The 16,502-nt window shown below is 38.8% G+C and overlaps 2 protein-coding genes across 4 annotated transcripts in view; both read right to left on the reverse strand.

Moving 5' to 3' along the window:
• The window catches only part of LOC118735068 (cullin-associated NEDD8-dissociated protein 1), a 281,667-nt gene that overhangs the window by 233,519 nt on the left and 31,646 nt on the right, over nucleotides 1-16,502 (reverse strand). The window lies entirely within an intron of this gene.
• Nucleotides 12,175-12,806, reverse strand: LOC118735070. The gene is made up of 2 exons (XM_036464673.1): nucleotides 12,573-12,806; nucleotides 12,175-12,505 (listed from the first exon to the last, which is right to left on the reverse strand). Exons 1-2 carry the CDS (start codon nucleotides 12,606-12,608, stop codon nucleotides 12,227-12,229), a joined length of 315 nt encoding a protein of 104 aa, XP_036320566.1. The 5' UTR covers nucleotides 12,609-12,806; the 3' UTR covers nucleotides 12,175-12,226.

The raw sequence follows: 16,502 nt of genomic DNA on the forward strand, positions 1-16,502 counted from the left end.
ATGGAACTTAGTGGGCTTATCATTCCTTGTAGTTATAACTTGGTATTCATTTCCCTGTTCCTGAACTACCTTTGCTTCGATATATCTAGGCATGGTACTACGTCTACGTACCGTTTTTGCAACTTATGCGTATATCACAGATTGCTAAATAACTAAATAAATAAATAAAAAATAAAATAAATAAATCATAAAAAAAAAATAAAAAAGTAATTAAATAACAAAAAAATAAAATAAATACGATAATAATCAAATAAGTAGTCAAGTAAGTCAAGTTGTAAAGTAAAAATATAAATACATATATGTCTAGTCAAGAAGTAAAATAAAAATATAAATACACGTATATCTAGGCAAGTAGTTAAGGGCACTGGGTGGTAAATCTATGTAAGTCAAGTCATTACTTATACAATTAACACGAACAGTCTCCAACACTAGAAATGCAACATAAAACATAACTAACCACATACACAAAGATGTCCTTAGCGTGGTATACCCCGATCTTCTTGCCACTAGAGTCACCAAGTTCGTACATGGAATTTCCGATTATTTTCAATACAATGCATTTAACCTGTTTTGGAGCAAGTTTAGCGTTGTAATTTTCGACTTGTGAACTCTGCTTGAAGTTTCGGCGGTACACCACTTGTCCAATTTGAAACTTCACTTCTCGACTTCTGGTATTGTAAGTCTTCTTGCTCCGTTCATGGGCTAGTTTTAATTCTTTCACTATCTTATTTCGGATAAGCTGTGTTTTATCTGCCACCATTCCGACCTCGCAGTCCGCATCTCTAATCGCGCCCAGTCTTCGGTATAGCTCATATGATGCAGCATTCTGTATCATAGGCATACCGAAGACTGCATGATACGGGGTATCATTGATCGCAGAATGCACAGCACTGCGGAGAGCGAAAGCGGCATCGCTAAGGTGCTTATCCCAATTCTTTTGGTCGCCCTTAATATATGACCTCACGATTTGTAGCACCGAACGTTTAACCCTTTCTGCTGCGTTGGCTTGTGGTGCATAAAATGCAGTCCTAATATGCTGCGTACCATACTTTTCCAGGAACTGCCTAAATATGTCCGAGACAAATTGTTTCCCGTTGCCCGAGTGAACATACTCTGGCACGCCAAAAATGTGGAAAACTTCGTTCTCTAAGAACTTAATAACTTCGGCAGCAGCGTCTTTTCTCATTGGTTATAAAAATACGAACTTCGAGAAGTGATCTAAACACACAAACACATAGACATTTCCACAACACGTACGGGGGTAAGGACCCATGAAGTCAATGAATAAACGTTGAAAAGGCCTTTCAGTGACACGCTGTCTGCCCATTAAAGGCTTGCGGAAGGCGTTTTGCGTTTTGTTGCCTTTACAGATTTCGCAAGCTTTTACATAATTTTGGACGTCGGTTACCATACCGGGCCAATAATATTTTTCTCTTAGGTGAGCTAAAGTTTTATGAAATCCGCCGTGACCAACAGACGGTGAATCATGCGAAGATTCCACGAGCCCACGGTGCAGCTCTGTCGGCACCCAGAGTTTCCAGGCGTGGTCCTGCTGAAGGACCTCCCCACTATTAAATTGTGTCCGTTTGTATACATAACCGTCCGATATACAAAGTTCGGGTAGCCTGACCTGGTTGTTGGTCACAGTCTTTTTAAGCTCCTCGTATTCGTCTGTGTTGTCTGTTTTATTTGAGGTTTTCGCTTTATAGTCGACTATCATTTTTTTTATCTATTGGCTGGTCTTTCCTATTTTGAATTTGGTTGATTTTGCTAATTACTTGTTCCTTCCTCTTTTCTAGTCTTTGAAAAATTACGTCATTGTCCGCAAGTCCATTATGAATAGTAATAGGGTTTTCTTTAGTTGATAGATGAATTAAATTATTATAATCTTTTAATGCTCTATATACCCTATTGGTTTTAAGAATAATATCATTATTTGATTATCTGTGTTACAAAATTCGTAAACTTTCATTCAAAGTACTGTTCAGTCTCTCTATGTCAGAATCACCTGTATGTCTATTAGGACTTGTAAAGTCATATGGTATATCGTTATGTTCAAGAAATTCTAAAAACGGAAGTGTTTTAAAGGTCGTCTCATTATCAAGAGTAATTAATTTTGGTTTTTCCATATATGAAAATATTTTTGAAATAACATTGATTAAGTTAATGAAACTGTTTTCATTATAGGCTGCATTTCTTTATTCATTCTGAACGTTTGGAATAAACTTTTTTGTTTATTTATTCTTTAGAACGTTCCTGATGATATGTTGACGTATATTTCAAGCGCATTCTGTTTATTCCGGCTGTGAAATGGGATTATCCGGAATGTATAAAGAAACGCAGCCATAGTGTTACGATTATCCCCGAAACCTTGAGGGACTTCCCAAATATCTTCCGGCTCTTATCGCTGGATTGTTAAATAAATGCTAACGATGGCCAAATTGTAGTACAATTAACTTTATTGTACAACAAACAATTTACAATACTTGCTACTACAGTAAAAACACTTTACAATACTTGTTAAAGCAATAACAACGCTTTACTGAACTTGTTAACACAATTAAACTTATAACTTGCTTGTTCGCAACTCACTTCTCTGCTCACTTTACTCGTAGCTTGCTGACTTGTAACTAACTCACCTCGCTGTGGCGGCGCCGTTATATACCTGCTCTGGCACTTCTGGCAACTCTAGAACATTCTGAAGTTTATCGCTCATTCTCTTTCTCTCGCTGTTCGCAGTGTTCATCCAACTTGACGTTTCTCTTTGTGGAACATTCTACGTCATTCCTCGAACATTCTTCCTATTTCTCGTTGTTCGCTTTGTGTTGCCGACGTATTCGCCACACTGCCCTCCACCTAAGTCTGATCGTCCCGATCAGACTTACTTGCCGCTCCCACCGCTGCAAGTATTTCCAAGTGGAACACTTTCATCTTGGTCCTCGGTCTACCAGCTGTCTGGATTGGATGCACTGCGTCCTTCAGTCGTTTGTCAATCCTAAACGGACCTTTCCAGTTACAATGTTGTTCGGAGGTGACGCCTTTCTTCGGCTGCGGCATGTGCAACAACACCAAATCGCCTTCCTGTAGCTCCTCTCGGCTCGATGCGTTGCTGGACATTGCTTCCAGCTTATCTCCGGTGGTGCACCATCTCACATGGTCGTGCTTCTGCTGGCCACTGGTGGTGACCAGACTATGTCTCCTCTTGTGGGCACACTTTTTGCCAGATCTATGATGCATCATCTGTCCATGACACCCAGACTCCCGCCTTCGTGCTGCACTGCCTTTAGCACATCTTGCTACATCCGGAACCTCACACTGAAACTTGCCCATTTTTTCGCATCTCGCTCCTTCGCCGGCGTCAACCTCATTAACCGGACATGTATAACCTCATCCTTGGCTTCCGGCTTAACTGCTTGCCTTTGGCGACCACCTTTTTCCGGACACTTCAAAGCGCCTACTGCTCCCACAGCCGCTTCTATTTCCGGCCACCGGATTATCACCATTGCAACGTGCTTCAGTGGCTTTCCTCCTGCCGGAAACACTGCCTGGCTCGCCATGACCACTTCCTTGTTGCGACCTCTTCTTTACTGAGCTGGTGCAACCGTCACGCTTTTCCTGTATCGGTGAACCGCTTCCTTCTCCTGACGAAACCACTCCGTCTTCATCACTGCCAACCTCCGCCCAACTCACCGCTTCCGTTTCTGGTGGAATCTTCGACACTTCCTCTAAGACTAACCGTCTGCTGCAGCACTGGCTGTCGTAACCAACCCTAAGTGGCACTTTCCTGTGACGATCTGTCAGGATCATTCTCTGGAAGTCAATCTTCATGCCCTGGCCAAGTAAGACATTCACGCCGATGATGACTTCATCCACAATATCTGCCACTATAAACTTAGTGTACGAGGCCACATCGTCGATTATTACCACGCATGGTACTTCTCCTAACACTTGGGTGCGTTCACCAGTTGCAGTCTGCAGCTTTGCTCCAGGTAGTGGCTTCACATAAAAAGTGGCGAAATCCGGTCGAATAATGGAATGTGTTGCTCCAGTAACCACTGTCAGTACTCTCTCCTGTCCATTCACATATCCACCAACAGTGAGGTTGCATGCTTTCCGGCCAATTTTTGAGAGGGAGATTATGGGCCCTTCAACATCTGGAGCCAGCACGCGGCCCTTCCTGCTGGCTCGTTTCAGTTTAACGACTGATTGGAGTTGGCTTCGTCTCCTTCAGCCCTGCGTTTTCGTCCTGCTGAATTGTTGAGCCCACTGGAACTTGCATTGCAATCGCGGGCGAAGTGGCCTGGCTTTCCACATTTAAAACATTTGCCAGAGCCATTCTTTTTCTCGCCCAGCAGCTGGATAATTTTCTTCAGCATTTCATTTGTCTCTTTCGGTGTTTCCACTTCCACACGATGTGCTTTGTAGGCTGGTCTACTTAGCAGTGCTGCCGTTTCACGTGTCTGGGCATACGAGACGGTTTCAGCAAATATTGCCTTTGGATTCGCGTACGTCTCTCGCTTGGTATACATGTCCCGCATTCCGTTGATGAACCTCTGGATTTTTACCCTTTCAAGGTGCTCACCAGATGCGTCTCCAATTGCCAAATGAGCCAACCTTTCAATCTCAGAGGCGAATTCCTGTAAAGTCTCGTTGGATTTCTGGCAGCGATTCTCCAGCTCCATCTGGTAAATCTGTCTCCTGTGCTCGCTACCATAACGTCTTTCCACTGTACCCATTAACGCATCGTAATTGTTCCTTTCACAGTCGGTAATAGTCTGCAAGATTTCCGCTGCAGGTCCTTTCAATGCGACGAATAACGCAGCGGATTTATCCTCCATGCTCCAACGATTTGCTGTAGCCGTCTTTTCGAACTGGAGCTTAAAGACCTGGAAAGGAATAGTGCCGTCAAAGGATGGAGTCTTTACCTTGGTTGCGCTCGTCGAAGTAGCCGGACGATTCAACTGTAAATCTCGACGACGGCCTTCCAACTCCTCTACCTTTGCCTCGACTTTCTCCTGTCTCTCTTCGATTTTGTCCTGTATTTGTGTAATTTTTGCATCCTGTGCATCCAGTGCATCCAGCTGGGATGATATACGTGTCTCTTGTGCCAGTAGCTGAGTTTCTAACCGGGATGACACCTGCGCTGATACCTCTGAAGATATACGTGTCTCCAGCGCTTGCATCTGGGATGACAGCTGTGATGACATCTGTGACATGCGTGTATCCTGTGCTTGCATCTGTGACGACAGCTGTGATGACATCTGTGACATGGCAGCCAATAACGTGTTCATGTCTATAGCTGTTGATGAACTAAGAGCCTTTTGCTGTTCTTCAACCTTCTCGGATGTCTACTGCACATCCTTCGACGAACAAGCAGCCTCATCCTTCAGTTCGTCCTTTGCGGATGCATCGTCGGGTTTACCCTGGAATTCGTATTTGTCCACGTCGATGCCTTCAGCTTCCATAGCCTCCCGCAACCGGGATAACAATTCCACTTTTCTTCCCGAGGTGGCCAAATTACGCTTTTCCAACTCCTGTTTCAGCTCCTCAATCTTTAAATCCTGAATTTTTGCCATTTTCAGTAGTTTATCCTTCGGGATTTATTTAACAATCCCACTTCTGACACCAATCGTTACGATTAAAGTGTGTTTGCATTGTTCAACTTTGCGTTCAACATTTGCGTTCAACTCAGCGCAGGGTTGCACGAAAAAAAGTTGAATGGCTAAAAATATCAAAATATGAAAAAATATCAAAATATTCGCCATAAAAAGGTGTTTGCATTGTTCAACTTTGCATTCAACTTTTGGTTGAATGGCCTTTCAACTAATCGCTTTCAACAAAGTTGGTCGCCAGCCGACATTTAGCCATTCAACTTTTTTTTCGTGCAACCCTGCGTTGAGTTGAACGCAATTGTTGAACGCAAAGTTGAATAATGCAAACATTAGTGGTATTCATCTAAACCGATAACTTTATCAAGCAGATAATCTTATAAGTTTATGGACTCTGCTACATGAACGACCCACACTCTCTTTTCGTTTACATATGCGACAATAGTCGTGTTTTCTTTGGTTATAAAGCGCAGTGTCACTAACTTTATACTACTAGCACGGGGATAAAGAAATTATAGAAACTACCTCACTAAATTGGAAAAATTATATTTACGAGATATCTATTTAAATAAATGTACATATAACATAAAGGCTATTTATTTGAAGCAAGTTATAAGAAACAATGGCAGAATGTCTGTTTGAGTATGAATTCATTTGTCACGGCTACCAAACTTTGCGAATTATCAGTGAAACAAAACAAACAGACGGGATAATAATTGAACCAGATCTCTATCAGGATCATATCGTTGTTGAATTTGCGTGCAAAATTTGTATGTAGAGTTGCGACAGAGTTGCATTGTCTTCAGTTTATCAAGTTTATTCAGTGAAATCGCTTGATAAATTTATCAGAAATGTGTAAACGAGTTTCCATACAAATTTTGACAGTTCATTTATAAGGTTTACACAATTATAAGTTTATACGGTTTACAATGCATTTATAAGGTTTGATGAATACCCTTATTGCTTTATCCTCGAAACCTTGAGGGATTTCCCAAATAACTTCCGGCTCGTATCGCTGGATTGTTATATAAATGCTAACGATGACCAAATTGTAGTACAATTAACTTTATTGTACAACAAACAATTTACAATACTTGCTACTACAGTAAAACCACTTTACAATACTTGTTAAAGCAATAACAACGCTTTACTGAGCTTGTTAACACAATTAAACTTATAACTTGCTTGTTCACAACTCACTTCTCTGCTCACTTTACTCGTAGCTTGCTGACTTGTAACTAACTCACCTCGCTGTGTCGGCGCCCTTATATACCTACGCTGGCACTTCTGGCAACTCTAGAACATTCTGAAGTTTATCGCTCATTCTCTTTCTCTCGCTGTTCGCAGTGTTCATCCAACTTGACGTTTCTCTTTGTGGAACATTCTACGTCATTCCTCGAACATTCTGCCTATTTCTCGTTGTTCGCTTTGTGTTGCCGAAGTATTCGTCACAATAGGGTTCTAAAGCTGCAAATTTTGAAAACTTGTCTATACTAATTAGATATTTTTCGTTTTTATTCAGATAGTTTTCTCATAGGGTAATTTTATTGGATTCTTTTCGATTTTTCTTGAGCATATTTTGCAATTATTTATAATTTTCGTAATTTTTTCTTTTCGCTTTGGAATATAAAGTTATCTTCTTAATTCTTCGTAAGTTTTGTGTATACCTAGATGATTGTATTCTTCCCTATGTTTTCGAAGTATTATTTCGTATGTTTCTTCTTCAGAATATTGAGGTAAGACTTTTGTGCATTTATATATTTTATTTGTCCATGATCTAAGGTCATTATATATATTTTGGAAATCTTTAAAAACCTCTTCATTATCAAAATAAATACATGTATTCTGCCCTCGGCATTTTTTTAATATTTCCACTAAATCATTTCTAGAGTATGTGGGTTGCCTGAATACGACAGTGTCGCATAAAGGAATCTCTTCAGTCGTTAAAACTAAAACTATTGTTTAAACATATTCTGCCTTATCCTGAGTTTCGCAAAAAAAAAAAAATCATCCGAAAATTTGTCATCCGCCCATAGTAAATACATACATGGAAACCAAAAGTGAAAAGTGAACCGGTTCGGGGAAAATGAAACTCATGATAAGGCCTATTAAGTAGTTTTTCACTTACTTCAATTCCTTTATTACATTAATTTTGGGCATTTCGAATAGTCTGCAGTACGTTAGTCGCCTGTCTATTGCTCTGTAGTGTTGGTTTACCATGTGTTGTGTAAGTGTGTTCGTCCGTTTATAACGTTTATTACAAATGGTACGTACATTTCTTCGAAGTTTGCATTGGTTTTCATGTTTAACCTTCTTTCCTTCAGATGTATGCTTAGTACCGCAGAGGAAATGATTATCTAAACTTTGTTTGTTTTTACTCACTAAGTAAAATTTTCCATTTTTGAATTTTAGAATTTGGCTCCTTTAAATTATTTAGTCAGATTAATGGCCTATGATCTGTTTTTAATTGAAATTTTCTGCCCCCAAAGATAATGCCTAAATTGGTTTGTTGCCCAGACAATGGCTAATAGTTCTTTCTCAATTGTAGAATAATAATGCAAATTCACTGTCTGTAGTTAACGTAAATTCCTTTTGAAAGTTGGGATCAAGGTACATTGAACAGGTAGTATCAGTAGAGCAGCTGATTTGATTTATTTTCAAATTATTTGGTCTCGAAAATGTCAAATATTTTTAATTTTTTCTCACAAAAATTCTGAATTGTTAAAATCCATTTGCATGTGAAACCTTTTTCCATACAAAACAAGCGATTGAATAGCAGATTTGGAACGTTCGCCCAACTCAGCAGCACAACCGCTGATTACTGGCCCTTGTAAAGGATGGATCAATGCTTCGAGAAGCAAACAAATTTACTAGGAAAGAAAGTTGCAACAATTTTTATTTTTTCCAATTTCAATTTTTTATTTTTTATAATTTTTTGTATTTCACATGGCACGCTTTGATATAGAAGAAAAAATTCAGAACAGTTTTTGACACTTTCGATACCAGAAGCAACAACAAAATACACGCAAATGTTGTTTTTGCTCTACTGATACTACCTGTTTAATGTGCCTTGGTTGGGATATTGTATCACTAAATCACTACTTAGAAGATACTTTAGTTTTTCAAATGCTTCCTTATAATCCGTAGCATTAACATATATTCAATCCTTTTTTAATCGCAAAGTTAGTGGTTTTGTTATTTTGGCGTAGCTTGAATAAATTTTCGGTAATAGCCCGTGAGTCCTAGAAAAGATTGTATTTCATTAAAGCTCTTGGGAATAGGAAAATTTTATATACACAGAATTTTGTCGTTATTTGGTTTTATTCCATCTGGAGTTATTATATGATCTAAAAATTTCGTTTATGCTTAAGGAACTCACTTTTATTTAAGGAGACTTTCAAATTGGCGTTTTGAAGAGTTTTTAATATTTGTGATAAACTTTTAATATGCTCATCCAAAGTGGTGGAAAACATTTTAATATCGTCTAAATATACATAACAAACTTTTCCTATAAACTCGTGCAAAACCTTATTCATCAGTCTTTGGAATGTGGCTGGTGGGTTCTTCAGTCCGAAAGGCATTCGATTGAACTCATAGTGTCCGTCTAGAGTACTAAATGCTGTTTTCTCTCGGTCCTCTGGCTTTACTTCGATTTGATAAAACCCTTTGGTTAAGTCAAGAGTAGTAAAATAATTAGCTCTTCCTAGCTTATCTAAAATTCCCTCGATATTAGGTATTGGGTATTTATCGTCTTTTGTAGCTTCATAAAGCTTTCTATAATCTATGACTATTCGCCATTCCTTATTACCTACGTTATCCTCTTTTTTAGGCACAACCCATATTGGTGCTTTATATGGTGAAGTACTATGGCTAATTATACCCTGATTTAACATTTCTATTATTTGCCTATTAACTTCTATTTTATGTATTTCAGGATAACGATATATGCGTGAATAAATAGGGGAATTGTTTTTGGTTGGTATAGAATGATTCAACTCAACGTTAAGTCATCTCCTTTTTTATAAAATACTTTCTTGTGAATTTTTAAGAGATCTATTAATTTCTCTTTTTCTTCCTCATTCAAGGGATCAATCCTAATATCCTTTCTAAAATTCCATATTTCTGGATATGGCTTAAGTTTTTCCAAATGGCTAGTATGTAGGTCCTAGTACCTTTCGTCCTCGTAGTCAAAAAATATTGGTAAAGTTTGATCGTCTAAGGTGTTTTACTCTAATAATTCATTATACTGTTGTTTTCTTGTAGTAGCTCTAATCCAATACTTTTCGTGAAAAATCCTGTAAAACTGTCACACAGCAAAATTACTCTCTGAAGTGAGAGTAAAAAGTGAGTAACAACAAAAAGTACGTGAACAAAAAATCCATTTTTCCTGTAAAAACGTCAACCAGTGATTGCTTGACACTTTTCATGATTTTACCAGCAGAAAAAGTTCGGGTAAAATCTTGCAACTTCATTCTCTACACAACTCTCCAAAAGTCGCTCTCAATTACAGGATTTTGGAGTACGGGAACATTTTTCGTGCCACTTCCTGCAAGTTCGTGTAAAATCCTGTAAGTTCATGGAGTACTGGATCAGAGCTAGTATGTCATTTCCTATCAATCCGTCGAATTTAGAGTGGAAATCGTAAATATGAAAGGTACTGTCATTGGCTAAAGGTAAAGATGTGCGGTTTTGAGGTATGATCGCATCTTGAAAAATGGTAATACTACCTAAGGCAGTCTTTATATTTAACTATTTCTCACGATTTCGTATTGTACTAGCTGGACAATTTCGCCATTTAGTAAGCTATTTGTACTACCAGTGTCAATTAAAAGTTTAGATTTACAGTTATTGTTTTTAGTCGAATATAGGGTAGGTTCGTTTTCGAGCCTGTTAATTGAAAATCCTGACGGTCTTCAATAAAGTTTGTTTGCGACTGTCTTGTTTGTATAGACGCATCTACATCCATTGACTCAACTGAATTATTATCTTTAAATCTAGGTGGATCATGCATTTGATTTTGTGTTTTACTTCCAAAACTATTTTGTTTAAAATAAGTATTATGTTGTAAGTTGTTACTATTGCAAGTTTTTGGCTGCCACTGTTTTTGCGGATGACTAGTTTTAAAGCTACTATTTTTAGCTTGTTTGGAGTCGTTTCAATAACTTTGATAGTTTTTCGGAGTTTTGTGGAAGAGCTTGTCAGAAGTATTTGAATCATTTAAAAACCCTGCAGCGGTCAGTTCGTGTAATGCCTCTTCTAAGGTGGGTGGCTTTGATGCATATAAAATTGTCCTCATATGTACTGGTAACTTATGCTTAAATGTATTTAAAGCTGCTTCAATATTTCGCGGAATGGTATTATTTTCTTGCTTGCACTTTTGATTTAGAGTAGTAAGTGTTTTTTGAATATGGTTGTAGAAACTAACCACGTCGCCTCTATATTGGGAATATCGCAAAGCTTCATACAATTGATAACTCGTTTTAAAACTACCAAAATTTCGGATAATAATAATAATATAATAGATTGGCGCTTACACATATGTTAGTGATTGGCCGAGCTTCTCCTCCGACTTGTGGCGTGCGCCTTGATATTGTCACACAAAGCGGAGGGACCTACAGTTTTACGCCGACTCCGAAAGGCGATTGTATTTTTATGAGAAGCTGTTTTTCATGGCACGACGGACGACCGCTGTTAAGAAAAAACCTTTTTTCTATAATTTTTGCGATGTTTCTTGGACCAGGGTTTGATCTCGGGTCCTGCGGAGTGGAAGCGCGCACTGCTTACCACTACACCACAGCGGCCCGATAAGCTTTGCTTAATAGTTGACCACTGACACAAATGGCTATATATTTCTATGGCTTGTCTGGCTCGTCCAGTTAATTTACTTTTAATCATATTAATACCCATTCGTTGCGAGTGCTCATTATACAAACTAAGCGTTGGAATGATGTCGTCAATAGTGGATAGGAAAATTGGTGAATCCTCTTTTCGTCCATCAAAATTTTGTAACCGCTCAATATATTTAAGGGGATTCAAGTCTAAATTTCTTAATTGATTGTTACCAAAAGATGCTGCATTATGGGCTGATATGTTGGCTGTGGCCGCTAAGCTTTCATTTGCTGGTTGCAAATTCATGGTCCTTGAAGCGCTCCTCTATGGACTACGCAATATGGGAAGATATTCGGGCTTCTTGATTGCTGCGAGCTTCAAGTAAGTAAGTTTTCAGTAAGTAAAGTAAAGGTAAGTTTCAAAAAATCGGTTTTCGTTGTAAGGATTCTTTGTTATTTTACAAAGGGTATCCTACCGACTGCGCCACTTTCAATATAATTTTTCCCGAAGGAAAAGAAAATTATATTTTTTAAATTTGTTGTTTTTATTTGAATTTTACAACAAAAAGATCTACATTTTTCGAAATGGCACCGATATTTATACAAAAGTTATACACTTCAAAAATGATCTACAGTATTCATGATCGAACTAGAATATTACATTTCTTTCAAGTAACAAATAACACAGTGTTTTGAGTACAAAAGAGTGTCAGGAAATATGTACAAAAAGGTGGGACTAAGTTCAACATTTGACATAAATTATCCTTCATTTTATGTTTCATATATAACTTAAACGAGCTCGTAACTGGATATTTTCTTCAAGAGAAACTGGATAAAAAGTCGTGGATAAAAAGTTCGTAAAATGTACGTTTTCTTGCTGGCTGGGTATGTACAAAGTATCAAAGTTTTATGAACATTCGAAAGTACTTCTAAGGTGTAAATAAACACCATTGGATATAAATGCGCATGGATGTGCTTGTTTTGATTGATGGTAGTGACCACAAATGATGGAGCTTTCAACTGAATTTGCTCAGACAACAACTCCAATTGTGATACGGAAATACGCATCTGCAATCAAAATAGAAACTTACGTACATATCATTAAGTTCATCAAATATTTAAGCTATAGTCTCACCTGTTTGAAATCCCAAGTACCAACAAGCGTTGCCATGGATTTTAATTCCGGCTGACATTTTCAGGCCCGATTCTCATCTTTGCTGTGACTAACCGACACAACCAACGGTGGCGTTGCTACCTCGCCAGTGGGTGGTGAAACAATGTTTAACACGTGACCGAGGGAACGTGCCTTTAAGATGTAAGTTTGCAGGTACGTTGCAAATATGCAGTAGGCGTTGTGATAGCCGGTTCATTGGCGCAGAGAAATCTGGAAATAGATTATATCATATTAGATAATTATATTATCACATAGATTATTATATAAAAGAAACATATATATGTAAATGTAAGTGCGGATATAATACTGACACTGGTAGGTACTGACTGCGTTTAATGCCTGGAAGCTTGTACTAAGACGTATGCCTGCTCAATTTAAATTGGATACGATTTCTGATATCTAAATATGATTAAAAGTTTGAACGTAAATAATTTAATATTTAATATTACCAGTTTAAAGAGTGATTTTACTTAACTTGTTGTACCGTACCAGCCTTTGCTTTGCCTTCTTCAGTTCCAATTGTTTGTTTAGGTGGCGCACTCTAAACAGTATCCGGCATTTAAAGAAAAATTGCTTGACGCTGTCTGGAAGGTCTACGTTAGCTGCTTTATTCAGAAGGCGCTGCTTTATATTTTTACAGTGTGCTATTTCCTGTAAATTAACAGCAAGGAATACCGACTCCAAGCTCCTAATACGGTCTACAAAAAGGGGTGAAGGCTTTTTAAGGTACCCTTTCGACACCTGATCGACCCACGTAAAAGTTGCGTTACTGGTGTCTTCGTGCTCGCTGAGATGTTGCTTGCGAATTATATATCCAGCCATATATTCTAGCGCATCGCCATGCAGCACATCGCTGTCGCCTTGCAGCACATCATCATCGCCATGTATCACATCAGTACCCCCATGCAGCATATCGCTGTCGCCTTCCAGCACACCGCTATCGCCTTCCAGCACATCAGTTTCGCCTACTAGCACATCTGGATCGTATTCCAGCACATCGCCATCGCCATTGGCATGAGCGACACTCAGAGCGCCAACGACCTCTGATTCTGCTTCCAAAGGCACTGATTCTCCTAATTCCGATTCATCTGGTGCTATTCTCAAACGAGTCAGCGACAAATATCGTATCGCTATCATAACCTTGCGACATTCATAACACACGTCAGCTACTTCCGATAGCGATCCGAATATTGTCGTCAACTGGTTTGAGATTAGGTATACAGGTGTGGATAATATACAATTAAATATACATTTAAAAGATAATTTTTGGCAAACTTACCTAACATGTATTTTCGGAGCCTGTACCTAAACTCCTTAGGCGTAGGTTGGTCGTTTAATCCTGCCTTGCTTCGTATATTTCCGAAGAAGTGATCCAGCAAATCTTGATTTAAACGCCGTGTGACACGTAGTTGAAGTTTTACTTCACTACCATACTCGTACAACTGTAACTGAATAACTCAGTGAGAGTGGAGACCAGTATGTTTGCATGTATGTATGTATATAAAAAAATATTTATTGGACCAAAAAGTAGTGGGTAGGCACTGTGGCCAATGGTATTCAACTATTACCACCTCCGCATGGTTGTAAGCCATGCAGAGTCCGCAGAAGACTCCGGAAGCAGTGTCCGGAGGATGCATCAGACTAGGCCGAGCATACTTTGAACTGCCATCAAATTAAAACTTAAGAAACTTTTATTACATGGCAGTTGAGAAGTGCATGTACATAAATTTCATTAATTTAATGAAGGAAATTTTTGCACATGCAGCAGTACATAGCATGCATTTAGGCGCCTGGTGTTAGCAGTCGCGTCTAAACAGTAACAGTGCGTTATTTGTTACCAAAACACCCCTTTGAAATTGTTGTAAGCTATTTTTGAGAGGGATGATAACATCTGACATGAAATTATTCATCCGTCCCAAAATCTCGGCTGTCGCTGCACCTTCCTTCCAAATGGTCCCTTTAAGTAAGTTAATAATAATATAATAATAGAATGGCGCTTACACATATGTTAGTGTTTGGCCGAGCTTCTCCTCCGATTTGTGGCGTGCGCCTTGCACAAAGCGGAGGGTCCTACAGTTTTACGCCGACTCCGAACGGCGATTGTATTTTTATGAGAAGCTGTTTTTCATGGCAGGAATACACTCGGAGGTTTGCCATTGCCTGCCGAGAGACGACCGCTGTTAAGAAAAAACGTTTTTTCTATATTTTTTGCGATGTTGCTTTGACCAGGGTTTGAACCCAGGTGCTGCGGAGTGGAAGCGCGCACTGCTTACCACTACACCACAGCGGCCGACCAGTAAATTAAGTAAGTTATGTGCAGATAATAAGTTGTGAACTTTAAGAAATATTACCTTTCCAGGATAATTGAATGTTTTAACGGAGGAATTGAGCACGTCGTACCAATCGTTCACTGAATTAGTTCAGCTGTCTCAATCGCTTCTTCTATGTCCAACCACAGAGCGTAGCAGCGCAGTATGGCTTTTTCAGTCGTGTTAGAAAGCAACTGTGTCGCCAATTTTACCTTTTGTATTCCTGAAATTTTGCGTGAATTATATTAGCTACGAGATTATAGAATAGTTATTATTAACATACCTATCCCTTTTACAGCTAAGTGCTCTTCTGTTAACTTGAATGTTATATATAGGTCGGTCATAACATCAACTATTTTAGATAGTCGGTCATAACATCAACTATTGCGCGCGTAGTTATTACACAAACAAATCCACTATCAATAAAATGATTTCGAATAAGTTTCAACAGATGCGGAGCATCCGAAAATGCGAAAACCTTCGCCTCTGGATCAATAGGGTTGGTGAACCATGGGTGTTCTAATTAATTGCTAATTAGCTTTAGAAAATGTATTAGTGAATTAAATATATACCTGGAGTGATGCCGAGGTCTCTCCAAAACTTTTGGTTGGATGGGCCCATATCGCAGACCATGGCAAGAACAAGCCAGCATTTTGCACAGCCGAAACAATCGTATGCAAAAGTTCGAGGGTTATTTTACAATCAAAATCGTAAAATACTGGCTTCTTCCAGGATTTTAATAATCCGCGCGCCATAACCACTTGAACATAATTTGCCGGATTCCTGACGAAGTCGTCGGTAGGCTCATACTCAAAAGATTCGGTGACCTTTATCTCGTCGAAAGCCAACACACACACTTTTTCGACGGCAGTGAGCTCGTGAATGTGGCGCATTAAGTCCAATGCAACGGATAACATTCCCTCGCCAACACTAATTTTGCGGTACCACCTTTGAAGTGTGCTTATATGTGGCAGGGGGAAGCCTTTCGCATACAGATATGCCTATATGCTCGGGGTCCGGCAGCGTGAATACATATGGCGCTGGAAATATCGCTCCACGACCATCTAACGTTTTTGTCTACAAAACAAATAAAATCTAATAGCAAATTTACAGAATTTAGTTTAATTTTATACATACCTTTTGCAATCATTTTTCTAGCCTGTCCATCTGTGAATATGGACCGAATGGAATACATCAAAGATGCATTTTCGTCCAGCTGGGCTTTAAGTTTTGCGTTCTCCTTAAGCAGCTGCTTATTTTGCGCTTTCAAATTGGCAATCTCCAGCTCCATTGTATACTGCAGAACTATGGGACTAAGAAATTTGTTTTGTGGAAGAAGAAAACTGCATATATATGGCATTAAACAACTTACTAAGTTTGCGTATGGCAACTAGTATGTGCCACACATTAAGCAGTGGTTCCTACGGAACCACTTTGTACCACTCCTGATATAAATGATTCACTTAAGGGATCACTTAAGTAACCAATTGGTTCACATATTTTCCCACCGTCACTTCCACAACTAAAATATTTAAATTTTTAATATTTTTATTGAGCTTTGTACCACGATTGTTTATTAGGA

Source organism: Rhagoletis pomonella, unplaced genomic scaffold (assembly GCF_013731165.1).
Source record: "Rhagoletis pomonella isolate Grant_MI unplaced genomic scaffold, Rhpom_1.0 Rhpom_scaffold_00003, whole genome shotgun sequence".
Classification (NCBI taxonomy): Eukaryota; Metazoa; Arthropoda; class Insecta; order Diptera; family Tephritidae; genus Rhagoletis; species Rhagoletis pomonella.

Excerpts from the sequence above, each read along its gene's own strand:
- LOC118735070 (XM_036464673.1), bottom strand. The coding sequence starts at position 12,608 with ATGGCAACGCTTGTTGGTACTTGGGATTTCAAACAG. Across the intron at positions 12,506-12,572 it reads GTACTTGGGATTTCAAACAG|ATGCGTATTTCCGTATCACA; the intron begins GTGAGACTATAG and ends TTTTGATTGCAG.